The sequence below is a fragment of the Pristiophorus japonicus genome, chromosome 11 (assembly GCF_044704955.1).
Source record: "Pristiophorus japonicus isolate sPriJap1 chromosome 11, sPriJap1.hap1, whole genome shotgun sequence".
Taxonomy (NCBI): domain Eukaryota; kingdom Metazoa; phylum Chordata; class Chondrichthyes; family Pristiophoridae; genus Pristiophorus; species Pristiophorus japonicus.
The window spans coordinates 129,502,730-129,522,568 of NC_091987.1; the positions used below are offsets into that span (position 1 = coordinate 129,502,730).

Below are 19,839 nucleotides of genomic sequence, written 5' to 3' on the forward strand. Positions count from 1 at the left end.
ACAATTACAACAGCTGTGAGAAAGGATGATATGTTAGAGGGGTCATCAAATGAGGCCATATCGGTTGAATTGAACAAAAAAGGGGCAATCGCACTACTGGGAGTGTACTACAGACTCCCCCCCCCCCCCCCCCCCAAACAGTCAGATGGAGATAGAAGAGCAAATATGTGGACAAATTGCTGCGAAGTGCAAAAACTATAGAGCTGTAATAGTGGGGGATTTCAACTACTTTAATATTAACTGGGAAAAAAAGCAGTGTGAATGGTGCAGAGGGTGTGGAATTCCTAAAATGCATTCAGGAGAACTTATTTAGCCAGTATGCAACAAGCCCAACAAGGGAGGTTGCGGTTCTGGACTTGGTTTTGGGGAATGAAGAGTGGTAGGTATCAGTGGAAGAGCATTTTGGTGCTAGTGATCTTAATTCAGTAAGATTTAGGGTAGTTATGGAAAAGGACAAAGGTGGACCAGGGAAAAAAGTTCTCAATTGGGGTAAAGCCAATTTTGCTGAGCCGAGATGGGATTTGGCCAAGGTGGACTGGAAACGGCTACTTGATGGTAAATCAGTGTCAGAGCAGTGGGAGGCATTCAAGGAGGAGATCCAGAGGATACAGAGCAAGTATGTTCCCTTAAAAAAAAGTGGGGCTAACAAATCTAGAGCCCCCTGAATGTCCAGGGACATACAGGGTAAGATAAAGAAAAAAAGGGAATCAATTGACAGATTCCAGGAACTCAATACTGCAGAGACTCTAGAGGAGTATAAGAAGTGCAGGGGTGCAATTAAAAAGGAAAGCAAAGAGAGCATGAAAGAATGTTGGGAAGTAAAATCAGAGAAAACCTAAAAGATGTTATAAATACATTAAGAGCAAGAGGATAACTAGAGAAAGAGTGGGGCCTATTAGAGACAACAAAGGAAATGTGTTTGTGGAGGCAGAAGACGTGGGTATGATTCTTAATGAATACTTTGCATCTGTTTTCACAAAAAAAGAGGGGCGATGTAGACTTTGCAATGAGGGAAGAGGAGTGTGAAATAATAGACAAGATAACCAGTGAGAGAGGAAGTATTAAGGGGCTTAGCAGCTTTGAAAGTGGATAAAATCACCAGGCCCAGATGAAATGTATCCCAAGCTGTTAAGAGAAGCAAAAGAGGAAATAGTCCTCTCTGGCTACAGGTGTGGTGCCAAAGGACTGGAGGACTGCTAATGTTGTATCTTTGTTTAAAAAGGGAGAAAGGGATAGACCAAGTAATTCATCATCATCATCATAGGCAGTCACTCGAGGTCGAGGGTGACTTGCTTCCACACTAAAAATATGAGTACTCAGCTGACTGATGAACTAATTTTAAACGGTGGAAGATGCCTGTGTGTGAATTCTTTTAATGTGGGGTGGCCATTGCACACCAGCCACCACATGGGCTTGACCGAGCACGGTCTTGGTTCAGTGGCAAGGGGATCCAAGACGACTGGAGACCAGGCTCCGTCGCATGTGCCAATACATATACACAAACTCAAACATACTCCTACTGTCCTCCTTCCTTCCCACAGGCCCTCGCTCTACGTGGAATTCAGTAAGCAATGTGAGCCTGACAATCTCTCAGCCTCACTATTAGCCCGTGCTGTGCCTTCCCTTGGTCTTGTCCATGCTGCTCCACCTCTGGGCTCAGACCTCTCCGCTCCTCCGTGTCTCGTCCGTCTTCTCCCTTCCACTTCCGATCTCCGCTCCTCGCCAGTCCCTCCCTCCGCTCTTTGCCGGTTCCGAACCTTGGATCCCATGCGCTTATACTTTCATGACCAGTCTGCCATGTGGGACCTTGTCAAAAGCTTTGCTAAAATCCATATACACTACATCATACGCATTGTCCTCATTGATTACCGAGTAATTACAGGCCAGTTAACCTAACCTCAGTGGTGGGAAAATTAATGGAAAAAATCCTGAGGGACAGGATAAATCTTAATTTGGAAAGACATGGATGAATGAAGGACAGTCAGCATGGATTTGTTATGGGAAGGTAGTGTCTGACTAACTTGATTTAATTTTGAGAGGATTAACCAGGACCATCAATGAGGGCAGTGCGTATGATGTAGTGTATATGGATTTTAGCAAAGCTTTTGATAAGGTCCCACATGGCAGACTGGTCACGAAAGTAAAAGCGCATGGGATCCAGGGCAAAGTGGTAAGTTAGATCCAAAATTGGCTCAGAGGCAGGAAGCAAAGTATAATGGTTGATTGGTGTTTTTGTGACTGGAAGGCTGTATCCAGTGGGGTTCCACAGGGCTCAGTGCTGGGTCCCTTACTTTTTGTGGTATATGTCAATGACTTGGACTTTAATTTTGGGGGTATGATTAAGAAGTTTGCAGGTGACTGTGCGGCTGATAATAAAGAAGAAAGCTGTGTATTGCAGGAAGATATCAATGTACTGGTCAAGTAGGCGGAACAGTGGCAAATGGAATTCAATCTAAGTGTGAGGTTAGACCTCCCAAAATGCATTACAAGGCAAGGGAATACACATTAAATGGTATGGCGCCGAAAAGTGTAGAGGAACAAAGGGACCTTGGTGTGCAGGTCCACAGATCCCTAAAGGTAGCAGGTCAGATAGATAAGGTGGTTAAGAAGGCATATGGAATACTTGCCTTTATTAGTTGAGGCATAGAATTCAAGAGCAAGGAAGTTATGCTTGAACTGTAAAAAAAACACTGGTTAGGCCGCAGTTAGAGTACTGCGTCACCACATTACAGGAAAGCTGTGATTGCACTGGAGAGGGTGCAGAGGAGATTTACAAGACTGTTACCTGGACTGGAGAATTTTGGCTATGAAGGAAGATTGGAGATGCTGGGTCTGTTTTCTTTGGAACAGAGGCGGCTGAGGGGAGACCTGGTTGAAGTGCATAAAATTATGAGGGGCTTGGATAGAGTGGATAGGAAGGACATGTTTCCCTTGGCAGAGGGGTCAACAACCAGGGGGCATAGATTTCAAGTAATTGGAGGAAGGTTTAGAGGAGAAATGAGGGGACATTTCTTCACCCAGAGGGTAGTGGGGGTCTGGAACTCACTGCCTGAAAGGTAGAGGCAGAAACCCTCACCACATTTAAAAAATACTTGAATGTGCACTTAAAGTGCCGTAACCTACAGGGCTATGGACCAAAAACTGGAAAGTGGGATTTGGCTGGATAGCTCGTAGTCGGCTGGCGCGGACATGATGGGCCAAAATAGCCTCTTCCCATGCTATAAATTTCTATGATTCTATGATTTGCCACAGGGAAAATCATCGCAAGAATCCTCTTCAATTGTTTCCTCCAAGTGGCTGAAGACCTCCGCCCAGAGTCGCAATGCAGATTCTGACCACTAAGAAGCACAACGGACATGATTTTCACCGCGTGACAAATTCAAGAAAAATGTAGGGAGCAGCATTAACCTCTGTACATGGCCTTTTTTAACTTCACAAAAGGCCTTCAACTATCAACCGAGAGGGATTATGGAGTGTCCTTCTCAAATTCGGCTGTCCTCAAAAGTTTGTCACCATCCTCCGCCTGTTTCACGATGACATGCAAGCCGTGGTCCTTACGAACGGATCCACCACAGATCCAATACAAGTGCAGACCGGGGTCAAGCAAGGCTGTGTAATTGCACCAATGCTCTTCTCAATCTTTCTCACTGCAATACTTCATCTCACCTTTAACAAGCTCCTCACAGGAGTGGAGCTAATCTACAGGACGAACAGGAAATTTTTCAATCTCCGCCACCTCCAGTCCAGAACCAAGATTGTTCCAACCTCTGTCACTGAATTGCAGTATGCAGACGACACTTGCGTTTGTGCACACTTGGAGGCCAAACTACAAACCATCGCTGACACCTTCACTGAAGCGCATGAGACACTAGGCTTTACATTAAACATCCGTAAGCAAAGGTTCTCTACCAACCTGACTCTCTCCCCGACCCCACTCCCCCCTCTTCCCGACCCCTCACTCTCCTCCCCACTCCCCCCACACCTCTCTCTCTCTCTCTCTCTCTCTCTCTTTTCCTCCTCTCTCCGACCTCCCCCACTCCGTCCCCTCCTTTCTCCTCTCTGTCCACTTTCCCTCCCCTCTATCCACTTTTCCTGCACTTTTCGTACTCATCCTCAGTGGCTCAATGGTAGCACACTCATCTTGGATTCAGAAGGTTGTGGGTTCAGCCCCACTCCAGGGCCTTGAGCACAAAAATCTAGACTGACACTCCTGTGCACTGCTGAGGGAGCGCTGCACTGTTGGAGGTGCCTTCTTTCGGATGAGACGTTAAACCAAGGCCCCGTCAGCTCTCAGGTGGACGCAAAAGATCCCATGGCACTATTTCGAAGAGCAGGGGAGTTATCCCCGGTGTACTGGCCAATATTTATCCCTCAATCAACAAAACAAAAACGGATTATCTGGTCACTATCACATTGCTGGAGCTAACTGTGCGCAAATTGTCTGCCGCGTTTCCCACATTAGAAGTGACTACACTCCAAAAGTACTTAATTAGTTGTGAAGCGCTTTGAGACGTCGGGTAGTCGTGAAAGGCACTATATAAATGTAAGTTTTTCTTTCTTTTCCCCGCCGTACAGCACTGCCCCGATTATCAAAATCCATGCGAGACCTTGGACAGCGTGGACCACTTTCCATACCTTGGAAGCCTTCTGTCAGCAAGCGCAGACATGGATGACGAAATCCAACACCGACTTCAGTATGCCACTGCAGCCTTCGATCGCCTGAGGAAAAGAGTGTTTGAACACCAAGATCATGGTACCAAGTTCATGGTCTACAGAGCAGTAGTGATACCCGCCCTCCTATATGCTTCAGAGACATGGACAACGTACAGAAGGCACCTCAAAGCACTGGAGAGGTACCACCACCGCTGCCTCTGCAAAATCCTGCAAATCCATTGGCAGGATAGGTGTACCAACATCAATGTTCTCTCTCAGGCCAACATCCCCAGCATCGAGGCGTTGATCGCACTCAATCAGCTCCAATGGACAGGCCACATTGTCCACATGCCGGATACAAGACTCCCGAAACAAGCACTCTACTCCAAGCTTCGTCACGGCAAACGAGTCCCAGGACGGCAGAGAAAACACTTCAAGGACACCCTCAAAGCATCCTTGAAAAATTGTAAAATCCCCACCGACTCTTGGGAATCTCTGGCCCAAGACCGCTCAAAGTGGAGGAGAAGCTTTCGAGAAGGTGCCGAACACCAAGTTTCTTCGTCGGGGGCACGCGGAAGCCAAGTACAAACAGGGAAGGAGCCCACGACAAACCTAGCACCCCATCCACCCGCCCCTTCAACCATCACCTGCTCCACCTGTGACAGAGACTATAGATCCCGCATAGGACTCAGTCACCTTAGAACTCACTAGTGTGGAAGCAAGTCATCCTTTGACTCTGGGGGACTGCCTAAGAAGACACCAGGAACTGGCGACACTGTGGTGCAATACTGAGAGAGTGCTACACTGTCAGAAGTGTCTACGCTAAATCAAGGTATTGTCTGCCTGTTCACGTGGAAGCTGATGATTCATTCCATGGCACTATTCAAACAGTTCGAGTTGTTCAACTCAACATTTACCCATCCAATACCAGCACACAAAAACAACAGGCTAACTGATTATTTACCTCCAGCTGTTTCTGGGACCCAAGCTAGTTAACATTTTTGCTTACAAAAGTAATTCATTAGGTGGTGTTTCCAGAATCCACCATCTACATGTATAAATTATGTTGGCAATAAGCTAACTTTTGTAAACTAGTAGCTACTTTCCCATTTCATTAACCCATTTTCAAATATTGTATCTGGCCATATTTATTACCAAACTATTTTAGTGCTGTTATTTAGTAGAATATACTGGTTTACTGTTCAATTAAATTGAAAACATTAATTTCACTAATGTAATTTAGCTTTCTTCAATACATTAAGACTAGCGTTTCAGTCCAAGGAAAAAAATGTCTCATCTCTTTATCTTGACCTTCAGGTGTTATTTCAGTTATAGTCTTCAGCAGAACTGGAGTCATAATTTTAGCTTTCCCCCAGAATGTTATTTTTACTTCATACTTACTACTTTCAGAAATTATCAAAAATTATGCTAAATACACTGCAAATTGTTTTGCTTCTGACACTACTTACAAAGCCATAATGAAATTTGAAAATAATTAACTGGGTCTTGAATGACAAAAGAAGACAGGATTTAACAATTTCCAACATTGGTTCTTAAAGTTGTGGACCACATAAGGACATAAGAATTATGAACAGTAGTAGGCCATTCGGCCCCTCAAGCCTGCTCTGCCATTCAATAAGATCATGGCTGATCATCTACCTCAACTCCACTTTCCTGCACTGTCCCAATATCCCTTGATTCCCTTAATATTCAAAAATCTATATCTGTCTTGAATATATTCAATGACTGAGCATCCACAGCCCTCTGGGGTGGGAAATGCCAAATATTCACCACCGAGTAAAGAAGTTTCTCCTCATCTCAGTCCTAAATGGCTGACCCATTATTCTGAGACTGTGACCCCTGGTTGTAGATTCCGCAGCCGGAGGATACATCCTCCCTGCAGCTACTCTGTCTAGCCCTGTAAGAATTTTGTATGTTTCAATACGATCACCTCTCAATCTTCTAAACTCCAGAGAATATAGGCCTAGTCTGCTCAATCTCTCCTCATTGGACAATTCCCACATCCCAAGAATCAGACTGGTGAACCTTCGTTGCACTCCCTCTATGGCAAGTATATCTTTCCTTAGGTGAGGAGACCAAAACTGTACACAATACTCCAGATGCGGTCTCACTAGGGCCCTATATAATTGCAATAAGATGTCTCTACTCTTATACGGAAAAGCCAGGAGATTAAAAGAACAACCAGCGCGAGCAGCCGGGAGATTAAAAGAGCGCTGACCAGCGTGAGAGCGGGAGAAGCCGACAGATTAAAAGAGCTAGCCCGGAGCAGCGCAAATAGACCAGTGAGGGGGAAAAAATAAAAATAAAAAAAAGTGTTAAGTCACAGGAAAGCAGGTAAGTGATTGGCTGGCAAGTATTTCTTTTTTTCTCAACTTGGACATTGATTTAAAGAGCAGTGATCACAGATTAAAACTACACATAGATAATTGAAATTTCAAAACTTGAAAACCCAATTAGTTAAATAAAATACATTAGGAGATGGCAGGGCAGGCAATGTGTTGCAGCTACTCATGTGGGAGCTGGTGGAGACCAGGGTGATCCACAGCGACCACATCTGCAAGTGTTGGCTGCTCGAGGAACTTCGCTTCAGAATTGAAGAGCTGGAGTCTGAGCTTCAGACACTGCAATACATCAGGGAGGGAGAGTTTTACCTGGACACTTGTGTTCTAGCAGGCAGTCACACCCTTAGGTTAAATAATTCCAATTTGATCCGTGGTCAGGGACAGGCGGGTGTGACTACGAGTGAGGCAGGTTTGGAGATCCAGAAGGTAGCATTGGAAGAGCCTCAGACCTTGCACTTGTCCAACAGGTATAAGGTTCTTACTTCGTGTGGACGAGAGCAGGGACTGCAGGGAGGATGTGCAAACTGACCAGAGCACCGTGGTACAGGGGGCCATTCAAGTTGGGGGGAGTAAAAAGAAATGTAGTAGTGGTAGGAGACACTATAGTTAGGGGGATAGATACTATTCTCTGCAGCTGAGAGAGTGAGTCCCGAAGGCTGTGTTGCCTGCTCAGTGCCAGGGTTAAGGACATCTTCTCTGGGCTGGAGAGGAATTTGGAATGGGAGGGGGAAGATCCAGTTGTCGTGGTCCACATTAGGTACAAACGACATAGGTAGGACAAATAAAGAGGTTCTGCTGAGGGAGTATGAGCAGCAAGGAGCTAAATTAAAAAGCAGAACCGCAAAGGTAATAATCACTGGATTATTACCTGAGCCACAAGCAAATTTGCACAGGGTAAATAAGATCAGAGAGATGAATGCATGGCTCAAAGATGGTATGGGAGAAATGGGTTTCGATTCATGGGGCTCTGGCACCAGTACTGGGGTAAGAGGGAGCTGTTCCGTTGGGACGGGCTTCACTTGAACCATGCTGGGATCGGTGTCTTGGCGCATCGAATAACTAGGACTGTAGACAGGGCTTTAAACCAAATAAGGGGGTGGGGGGCAGCTCAGGTGAGTAGAAATTTAAAAAGTCAAAGAGAAAGGAGAAGGCAATAGTACAGGGTAGCGATAGAGGTCATGATAACCAGGAAGGGACAGATTGTATAAACATAAGAGTGCATCAGAAAATGGAATCAGATTAGAGAAAAATGGTAAAAAGGCAAAATTAAAAGCTCTTTATCTGAATGCACATAGCATTCGTAACAAGATAAATGAATTGATGGCACAAATAGAAATAAATGGGTATGATCAGATAGCCATTGCAGAGATGTGGTTGCAAGGTGACCAAGGCTGGGAACTGAATATTCAGGAGTATTTGACATTTCAGAAGGACAGACAAAAAGGAAAAAGAGGTGTTAACAAAGGATGAGATCAGTGCAGTACTGAGAAATGATATTGGCTCAGCAAATCAAGATGCAGAATCAGTTTGGGTGGAGATAAGAAATAATAAGGGAAAGAAGTTACTTGTGGGAGTAGTCTTTTGGCTCCCTAACAGTAGCTACACTGTAGGACACACTATAAATCAAGAAATAATAGAGGCTTGTTAGAAAGGTACTGCAACAATCATGGGCGATTTTAATCCTTATATAGATTGGACAAATCAAATTGGCAAATGTAGCCGAGAGGAGAGTGTATTCAGTATGGTTTCGAAGAACAATATGTTGTGGAACTAACCAAGGAGCAGGCTATTTTAGATCTGGTAACATGTTATGAGATAGATCCCATTGTAAAGGATCCTCTAGGGAATAGCATGTTAGAATCTTAAATTCAGTTTGAGGGTGAGAAACTTGGGTCTCAAACTAGTGTCCAGAACTTCAATAAAGGCAATTACAAAAAGTATGAAGACAGAGTTGGCTAAAGCGTAACACGATAGATACACAGTGGCTGACATTTACGGAGATATTTCATAACTCTCAGCAAAGATATACTCCAGTGAAAAAGACTAAGAGAAGGATGAACCATCTGTGCTTAACTAAGAAAGTTAAGGATGGTATCAAATTGAAAACCAAGGAACACAATGTTGTGAGAATTAGTGGTAGGCCAAAGGATTGGGATATTTTTTAGAAAGCAGCAAAGGACGACTTTAAAAAAAATAATAGAAGATAGATATGAGAGTAAACCAGCAAGAAATATAAAAACAGCCAGCAAGAGCTTCTACAGGTATATAAAAAGGAAGAGTAGCTAAAGTAAACATTGGTCCCTTAGAGGATGACACTGGGGAATTAATAATGGGAAACGGAAATGGTAGAGGCTTTGAACAAATATTTTCTATCGGTCTTCACGATGGAAGACACTAAATGTACTAAAGACACTAATAATAGATAATCAGGGGGGTTATAGGGAGGGGGGTACTTAAAACAGTCACTATCACTAGTGAAAAAGTACTGGGCAAACTAATGGGACTAAAGATGGACAAGTCCCCTGGACCTGATGGCCTGCATCCTAGGGTCTTAAAAGAAGTGGCTGCAGAGATTGTGGATGCATTGGTTGTAACCTATCAAATTTCCCTGGATTCAGGAGAGGTCCCAGCAAATTGGAAATCTGCAAATGTCACAACCCTATTTAAAAAAGATGGGAGACAGAAAGCAGGAAACTACAGACCAGTTAGCCTAACAACTGTCATTGGGAAAATACTGGCGTCCATTATTATATAGTAGTAAGACGTTTAGAAAATCACAATACAGTCAAGCAGAATCAGCATGGTTTTATGAAAGGCAAATCACGTTTGACAAATTTGCTAGAGTTCTTGAAGGATGTAATAAGCAGAATAGATAAAGGGGAACCAGTATTTGGATTTCCAGAAGGCATTTGATAAGGTGCCACATAAAAGGTTACTGCACAAGATAAGAGCTCACAGGGTTGGGGGTAATATATTAGCATGGATAGAGGATTGGCTAGCTACCAGAAAACAGAGTTGCGATAAATGGGTCATTTTCAGGTTGGCAAACTGTAACTAGTGGGGTGCTACAGGAATCAGTGCTAATGTCTCAACTATTTACAATCTATGTTAATGACTTAGATGAAGGGATCAAGTGTAATGTAGCCAAATTTGCTGATGATGCAAAGATAGGTGGGAAAGCAAGTTGTGAAGAGGACAGAAAATCTGCAAAGCGATATAGATAGGCTAAGTGAGAGGGCAAAAAATTGGCAGATGAAGTATAATGTGGGAAAATGAGAGGTTATCCACTTTGGCAGTAAAAATAAAAAGCAAATTATTATTTAAATGGAGATTACAAAATGCTGCATAACAGAAGGATCTGGGGATCCTTGTACATAAAACACAAAAAGTTAGCACTCAGGTAACAACAGGTAATTAGGAAGGCGAATGGAATGTTGGTTTTTATTGCAAGGTGGATGGAGTATAAAAGTAGGTAAATCTTGCTGCAACTTTACAGGCCGTTGGTGAGACCACACCTGGAGTACTGTGTACAGTTTTAGTCTTATTTACAGATATACTTGCATTGGAGGCAATTCAGAGAAGATTCACTAGGTTGATTCCTGAGATGAAGAGGTTGTCTTATGAAGAAAGGTTGAGCCTATACTCATTGGTGTTTAGAAGAATGAGAGGTAATCTTATTGAATCGTACAAGATTGAGGGGGCTTGACAGGGTAGATGCAAAGAGGATGTTTCCCCTCGTGGGGGAATCTAGAACTAAGGGGCATAGTTTCAGAAGGGGTCGCCCACTTAGAACGGATATGAGGAGGAATTTCTTCCTCAGAGGGTTGCGAATCTTTAGAATTCTCTGCCCCAGAGAGTTGTGGAGGCTGGGTCATATTTACGGTGAAAATGGACAGATTTTTGAACGATAAAGGGAGTCAAGGGTTACGGAGAGTGGGAAAGAAAGTGGAGTTGAGGTCTAGATCAGATATGTTCTTGTTGAATGGTGGTGCAGGCGCGAGGGGCTAAATGCTCCTATTACTTATGTTCTTATACTCAAATACGCTTGTAATGAAGGCCAACATACCATTTGTTTTATTAATTGCTTGCTGTACCTGCATGTTAACTTTGCGATTCATGCACAAGGACACCCAGGTCCCTCTGAACACCAATGCTTCCCAATCTCTCACCATTTAAAAAATACTCCGCTTTGCTATTTTTCCTACCAAATTTCTCCACATTATATTCCATTTGGCATGTTCACTTGGCCTGTCTATATCCCCTTGAAGCCTCTTTGCATCCTTCTCACAACTTACATTCCCACCTAGCTTTGTATCAACAAACTTGGATATATTACATTTGGTCCCCTCATCCAAATCATTGATATAGTTTGTGAACAGCTAGGGTCCCAAGCTCCAATCCTTGCAGCACCCCACTAGTTACAGCCTGCCGACCCAAAAACACCACATTTATTCCTACTCTTCTATTTTCTGTCCATTAACCAATCCGCAATCCATGCTAATATATTATCCCCAATCCCATGAGCCCTAATTTTGTTTATTAACCTCTTGTGTGGCACCTTATAGAATGCCTTCTGAAAATCTAAATATACTACATCCACTAGTTACCCCTTATCTATTCTACTAGTTATAACCTCAAAAAACTCATGTCAAACATTATTTCCCTTTCATAAATTCATGTTGACTCTACCCAATACTATTATTATTTTCTAAGTGCTTGGTTACCACGTCTTTAATAACAGATTCTGGCATTTCCCTTCTACTGATGTCAGGCTAACTGGTCTGTAGTTCCCCGTTTTCTCTCTCCCTCCTTTCTTCAATAGCCAGGTTACATTAGCTACCTTCCAATCTGTGGGAACCGTTCTAGAATCTATTGAATTTTGATGACAACCAATGCATCCACTATCTCTATCGCCATCTCTTTCAAAACCCTAGGATGTAGGCCATCAGGTCCAGAGGATTTATTGGCTTTCAGTCCCATTAATTCCTCCAGTAGTATTTTTTTTTTACTAATACTACTTTCTTTCAGTTCCTCATTCTCGCTAGACCCATGCTTCTCCACTATTTCCAGGAGGTTTTTGTGTCTTCTTCCGTGAAGGCAGACACAAAGTATTTGTTTAATTTCTGTCATTCCCTTATTCCCCATTATAGTTTCTCCTGGCTCAGCCTCTAAAGGACCTACATTTACTTTTGCTAATTTTTTCCTTTTTACAAACCTATAGAAGGTTTTACCATCTGTTTTTATGTCTCTTGCTAGTTTACTCTCAATTTCTTGTTCCTCCTTTGCTGAATTCTAAAATCCTCCTAATCTTCAGGTTTACTGCTCTTTTTGGCAATATTATAAGTCTTTTCCTTTGACCTAATATCACCTTTAACGTCTCGTTAGCCACGGTTGGACCATTTTGAATGTTTTGTGGCGGAGGAGCGGTGAGAGATCGTGGCAGATGTGCGACAAATGGGGTACGGGCCCAGAAGAGCAGATGACCCAGGGACAGCACTGGCCAGCCCGCACTAGGATGTGTGTGCACACTCGTTCCATGCAGCAGAGGTTTCCAGTCGTCCTAGTTAACCCTTGCCACTGCACCAAGACCTAGCTCTGTCAAGCCCGTATGGTGGCTGATGTGCAACGGTCACCACACGTTTAAAAAAATCCATGCACAGGTACCTTCCACCCCTCGAGTTGAGGACTGGAATATCAGGTCCTTCTTTGAAACATCTGCAAACTCATTCCTTTTGGTGTGGAAGCAAGTCATCCTCGTTCGAGGGACCACCTATGATGATGATGATGATGGTGATGGATTTTTCCTGTGGTGTTCGTGTCTTAAAGGAATGTATGTTTGTTGTAAATTATGTATTAATTCTTTAGATGCTAGCCATTGCTTGTCTACCGTCATACCTTTTAATGTAGTTTCCCAATCTACTTTAGCCACATCGCCCCTCATACCTACTTAGTTTGCTTTGTTTAGAATTAAAACCCTAGTTTCAGATTTAACTAAATCACTTTCAAACTCAATATAAATTTCTATCATATTATGGTCACTCGTCCCGAAAGGCCCCTTTACTACAAGGTTATTAATTAACCCTTTCTCATTGCACAATACTAGATCTAAAATAGCCTGTTCCCTCGTTGGTTCCTCAACATCGTGATCTAGAAAACCATCTTATATACATTCCATGAATTCGTCCTCTACACTATTACTGCATATTTGGTTTGCCAGTCTATATATAGATTAAAGTCCCCCTTGATTACTGTATTACCCTTGTTACATGCACCTCGAATTTCCTGATTTATACTGTGCCCGACATTTTTCTGCCCTTTGTTGTTTCTTAGCTCCATCCAAAACTGATTCTACTTCTTGATTTTCTAATCCAAGATCCTTTCTCCATACTGTCTTTATCCCATCCTTTATCAGGGCTACCCCTCCTCCTTTTCCATTTTACCTATCTATCCTAAAAGTTAAGTATCCTGGAATATTTAGTTCCCAACCCTGGTCACCTTGCAACCACGTCTCCATAATGGCTATTAGATCAAACCTATTAATTTCTATCTGCGCTATTAATTCATCTATTTTGTTGCGAATGCTTCGGCATTCGGATAGTGTTTTTAGCTTTGACTTTTTTCTATTTTACCCTGATGTTACCTTAGTCAGTGATGCCCCATTACCTTTGTAACTCTCTCTGGGTTGGAATTTGATCAGCATTTCCACCCAATTTCTTGGCGGTATTCCTATTTTTTGGTTGAAAAGCATCTGTTGCAAGTTCCATCAAAGTGCTCCGCCGGCGGTTTCGAAATATCACTGGGGTGCGGACCACTGGCGTGCAACAACTGAAATAAACGCCACCACCCGAGTTTGGTGGTAGCGGTGTTCTGTAGTTGCTGAAAAAAACACCGCCCAGGAGAAACCAGCCGGAGTAGCGACGGTAGGTATGAAACCCTGCAAAAAAAGGTAAGTGAAAAATTTTTTTTTTTTACACATTCTTTTGCAGCGATTCACTGAAAAGTGAATGTTCTCTGATTTTTGTTTTTTGGAAAAATAGTGTGTGTGTTTCCCCCCCTCTTGGCCCAACTCGCAGCCTCGGACTAAATTTTGATTAAGTACCGCTCAATTTGACCAGGATCACATTCAAGACCAATTTTTCCCACCAGGCGGAATTTTTTCCATTTTTTGATCAATTTTCCGATGGCCTTAATTGAATAATCTTAACGGCAATCCGAAAATGGCGGTTTTTGATCAACTTCTAGCCCTCAGTCCCTTACTGACCCATGCTGCTTATTTTTACCTAAAACTCTGCTCTAGAGCCTTGACACTTCTCTTGCAGCTTTTGAATTTACTTTTTCCTGAATCCTCCCACCCCCCACCTTTATTAGTTTAAAGCCCTGTCTACTGCCCTAGCTATTCGATTCACCAGAACACTGGTTCCAGCCCGGTTCATGTGGAGCCTGTGCCAACGGAACAGCTCCCTCTTTTCCCAGTACTGGTGCCATGAAGCAAAACCTATGCCTCCCACGCCAATCTTTGAGCTATGCATTTAACTTTCTAATCTGCTTGTCCCTATTACAACTGGCGTGTGGTTCAGGTAACAATCCACAGATTATTACCTTTGAGGTTCTGCTTTTTAATTTGGACCCTAACTCCTCAAACTCTTTCAGCAGAACCTCAGTCCTAGGTCTACCCAAGTCGTTGGTTCCTACATGGACCACGACAACTGGATCCTCCCCTTCCCACTTTAAGTACTTCTCCAGCCGCAAGAAGTCGTCTTTAACCCTGGCACCGGACAGACAACACAACCTTCGGAACTCCCGGTCGCGGCTGCAGAGAACTGTAGTTATCCCTCTGATTATACTATCCCGGACCACAACTACATTCCCTTTCACTCCCCCCACTTGAATGGTCTCCTGCACCATGGTGCCATGGCTAGCTTGCTCATCCATCCTGCAGGCTTTTCCCTCATCCACACAGGCCACAAAAAACTCATACCTGTTGGATAAGGGCAAAGGCTAAGGCCCCTCCAGCACTTCACTGGGGGTCCCCTTATCTGCCATCACACCTGGTACACGCATAATAAAGGATGAAACAGAGTACTGTGTACAATGAGCAAGTGTGACCTTAGCTCCTTTAATAAGATTCCAGAGTGCAGGTACCTCGTGGGTGGCCTGCTTATATACTGTGCTCCCAAGGGATGCTGGGATCCCTTGGGACTCCAACAGGTGGGCCCTCTGGTGGTCAGGTGTCATGCAGGTTACAAAGGGTTAAATACATAATATCACTCCCCTGTGAAGTCAACAGTACACTTATTTACAAGGTGAGACGATCTGGGGCTCTGCGCTCCCTTGTTGATCGTCTCGGTACAAATGCGGGTGTGGGTGGGTTGGTCAGTTCTTCACTGGGCTATTGGGCAGCCGGCCTTGCTGGGGATGATGAGTTCGGTTTCGTGGTCAACCATGATGTCAGTTGCCATTTGTGTGTGTGTTGGAGGGTCAAAGTTGTCGGTGCCCTCTTCGGGTTGTTCGTAGCTGTTGGTGAACCGCAATTTGATTTGGTCCAAATGTTTTCTGTGCGTTTGTCCATTGGCCAATTTGACCTGAAATACCCTACTCCCCTCGTTGGCTGTGACCATGCCAGCGAGCCATTTGGGACCATGTCCATAATTGAGCACAAACACGGGATCATTGATCCCAATATCACGTGACAAATTTGCATGGTCATGGTATACACTTTGTTGATGCCGCTTGCCCTCCACGTGATCATGGAGATCAGGGTGGACAAGAGAGAGCCTTGTTTTAAGCACCCTTTTCATGAGCAGTTCGGCTGGGGGAACCCCGGTGAGTGAGTGGGGTCTGGTGTGGTAGCTGAGCAGCACTCGCAGCAACCAAGTCTGCAGGGAGCCTTCCCACACGCGTTTCAGCTTTGCTTGATGGTCTGAACTGCACGTTGAATGCGGGCTTGAACGCGGCAGATGTGACGTGTTTGATCCCATTGCGGGTCATGAATTCCTTGAATTCAGCACTGGTTAAGCACAGCCCATTGTCACTGACTAGGACATCGGGCAAGCCATGCGTAGCAAACATGGCTCGTAGGCTTTCAAATGATGGCCGTGGACGTGCTTACAAGCATTATTGCACATTCAATTCATTTTGAGTAAGCGTCCACGACAACCAAAAACATTTTGCCCAGAAATGGGCCCGCATAGTCTACATGGATTCTCGACCACGGTTTTGGAGGGCCACGACCACAAACTTAGCGGTATGCCTCTCTGGATGCATTGCTCAGCTGAGAGCAAGTGTTGCACTGGCACACGTATGACTATAAATCTGAGTTGATGCCGGGCCACCACACATGGGATCTGGCTATGGCTTCCATCATTACAATGCCTGGGTGGGTGCTGTGCAGTGCAGTTCACATATGAAGGTGTCTCTGCCCTTCTTGGGCAAGATCACGCGATTGCCCCACAATAGACAATCCGCCTGCAGGGACAACTCGTCTTTGAGGCTGTGGAACGACTTAGTCGCCTCCTGCATCTCCACTGGACCGGCTTCCATGGAGGACAGAGTTTTTTTTTAAACCAAGGACAGTAAAGGATCCTGGCTGATCCAGGTCCTGATCTGGCGGGCCATAACGGGGGATTTCTCGTTCTCAAATGCCTCTCTGACCATGAGCAAGTCTGCTGGTTGTGCCATTTCCAATTCCATGGTGGGTAATGGCAGCCGACAGAGCATCTGCGTAGTTCTCTGTGCCGGATTACATAGTTGCATGCAGACAGCGTGAGCGCCCTTCTTTGGATGCGGGCAGAGGCATTGGTATTAATCCCTTTGCTCTCCGAGAACAGCGATATGAGTGGCTTGTGGTCAGTTTCAAGCTCAAACTTGAGGCCAAATAAGTACTGGTGCATTTTTTTTTCTCTGTTGACACACGCCAGAGCCTCTTTCTCAATCATGCTGTTGGCCCTTTCTGGACGCATAAGCGACAGATTGCAAAATCTCCCGATTCATTAGCCCGTTGTAACACACACCCGACCCCGATAACGATGCATCACAAGCTAGCACTAATCGTTTACAAGAGTTGCACAGGTCAAGCAGTTTGTTAGAAAACAGATTTCTGGTTTTCTTAAAGGCAGCCTCTTGTGAATTCCCCTATACCCAGTCGTCTCCCTTGCGCAGTAGCGCATATAGGGGTTCTAGCAGGGTGCTTAACTCGGATGGAAATTACTGAAATAGTTTGGGAGTCCCAGGAACAACCGCAGTTCCGTCACGTTCTGTGGTCACGGCGCGTTCTTGATGGCCTCCGTTTTGGCTTTGGCGGGTCTGATACCATCTGCTGCGATTTTCCTTCCCAAGAACTCGACGTCCTGTGCCAGGAAAACACACTTCAAGCGTTTCAACCTGAGTCCCAAGCGATCCAACCGACTAAGAACCTCCTCCAGATTCTTTAAGTGCTCCATGGTGTCCCGACCTGTAACCAATATGTCGTCCTGGAAGACCACTGTGCAGGGAACTGACTTTACCAGGCTCTCCATGTTCCGCTGGAAGATCGCCGTGGCCGACCGAATCACAAACAGGCACCGGTTGTAGATAAACAGACCTTTTTTGCGTGTTGATGCAGGAGAGGCCTTTCGAAGACTCCTCCAGCTCCTGCGTCATGTAGGCCGAGGTCAGGTCCAGCTTGGTGAACGTCTTCCCTCCAGCCAGGATCGCAAATAGGCCGTCTGCCTTGGGTAACGGATACTGGTCCTGTTACTTTATTGTCCCCACATATTCTGACCGTGCCGTCCTCGAGTACCGGGACAATCGGACTGGCCCAGTCGTTGAATTCCACCGGCGCGATGATGCCTTCACGTTGCAGCCTGTCCAGCTCAATTTCTACTTTTGAACGCATCATGTACGGTATGGCCTGAGCCTCGTGGTGGATGGGTCGCGTACCGGGAACCAAATGGATCTGCAATTTCGCCCCCAAAAAACTTCCAATGCCTGGCTCGAACAATGATGGGAACTTGCTCAGAACCTGGGTACACGACGCGTCGTCGACGGACGAAAGCGCTCGGATGTCGTCTCAGTTCCAGCGGATTTTTCCCAGCCAGCTTCTGCCAAGCAATGTGGGGCCATCCCCTGGTACAATCTACAGCGGGAGTTCGTGTACTGCTCAGTCATCGGAGACTTTGACTTCTGCACTGGGAATTACAGGGATTAGTTCCTTGGTTTGGTGTGAATGAGGCTGAGCTTGGACCTCTGTGCCTTTTTGCCCCACAGCCTGTCGAAGACCTTTTTACTCATTATGGACTGACTTGCCCGTGTCCAGCTCCATAGATACTGGAACACCGTTCAGTTCAACTTTCAACATTACTGGTGGACATTTCGTAGTGAATGTGTGTACCCCGTACACTTCTGCCTCCTCAGTACGAGTCTCCAATTCAGCCAGATCTACAGCAGATGGATCTTCCTCTGCAACATGGTGGTTTGCAGGGTTTGCAGCTCACCTGCTCATTCGTTGGAGATGTCCCATTGTTCTGCAACTATTGCACGCATAGTGCTTAAAGCGGCATTGATGGGGCCGATGATCACCTCCGCAGCGCCAACAGGGTGTTAACTGCCTCGCATTAACAAATGATGGCAGACTCTGGGTTATCTGAGGTCGGGCCACAGCAGCCGGCATGTACATTCTGCCATGTACATTTCTGCTCGAGACCAACTTTACTTTATGCACAGTACTGGTCGGAACTTCTTTATTCTGCAAAATCTGCTTGGTGTTGTCGCTGGTGGACATAAATGCCTGGGCTATCGTTATGGCTTCACTTAATTCGGAGTTTCTACAGTCAACATTTTGCGAAGTATTGTCTCAATACCCAGTACAAAAAAAGTCTCGAGCATTTGTTCTAGGAATCCCCCAAATTCACAATGTCCTGCGAAGCGCCTTAGTTCGGCGAAATAGTTCGCCACTTCCTGGCCCTCCGATCGTTGACACGTGTAGAACCAATAGCTCGCCATCAAAACGCTTTCCTTAGGATTTAGGTGCTCCCGGACTAGCATACACAATTCTTCGCAGGATTTCTGTTGGTTTTGCTGGGGCCAGGAGATTCTTCATGAGGCCACAGGTTGTTGCCCCACGACAGTTAGGAGGATCGCCCTTCGTTTGGTAGCGTTCTCATCCCCTTCCAGCTCGTTGGCCACGAAGTATTAGTTGAGTCTCTCCACGAAGGCCTCCCTTCTGAGAACTTCTCCAGGATGCCGACTGTTCTTTGCATTTTCGCGCGGTTGTTCGTTACCTCGTCGCCAATTGGTACTCTCATAATAAAAGGTGGAAACTGAGTACTGTGTACAATGAGCAAGTGTGACCTTAGCTCCTTTAATAAGATTCCAGAGTGCAGGTACCTCGTGGGTGGCCTGCTTACATACTGTGCTCCCAAGGGATGCTGGGATCCCTTGGGACTCCAACAGGCAGGCCCTCTGGTGGTCAGATGTCATGCAGGTTACAAAGGGTTAAATACAGATAACACTCATCTGTTCCTGACCACTAACCAGACCTGTACCACTACCTAACATAAGGGGTGTGACTGCCTCCTGGGCAAAGTCTCCAGGTAACTCTCCCTCTTCCTAATGCATCACAATGTCTGCAGCTCGTACTCCAGCTCAACAACTCAGCTGAAGTTCCTCGAGTTGCAGACACTTACTGCAGATGTGGTTGCTCAGGATCGTGATGCTGTCCACCAGCTCCCACATACTGCAGTTACGATTCACCATCTGCCCTGCCATCTCTAACCTTGTTTTATTTTTTTTTAAATCGATATTTTAGTATTGTTTAATTATTTTGTGTTTTAAGTTATTAATTTAA

The 19,839-nt window shown here is 45.0% G+C and overlaps 1 protein-coding gene across 8 annotated transcripts in view; it reads right to left on the bottom strand.

Moving 5' to 3' along the window:
* Window positions 1–19,839, bottom strand: part of rb1 (retinoblastoma 1) — a 456,612-nt gene that overhangs the window by 364,505 nt on the left and 72,268 nt on the right. For 6 of the 8 annotated variants that reach the window (XM_070894053.1, XM_070894051.1, XM_070894052.1 and 3 more), the window contains exon 7: window positions 4,636–4,719. The exons of the other annotated variants lie outside the window; for them this stretch is intronic. In XM_070894053.1, the coding sequence (XP_070750154.1) occupies window positions 4,636–4,719 (84 nt within the window). The remainder of the gene's footprint in view (window positions 1–4,635; window positions 4,720–19,839) is intronic. 8 annotated transcript variants of the gene reach the window in all.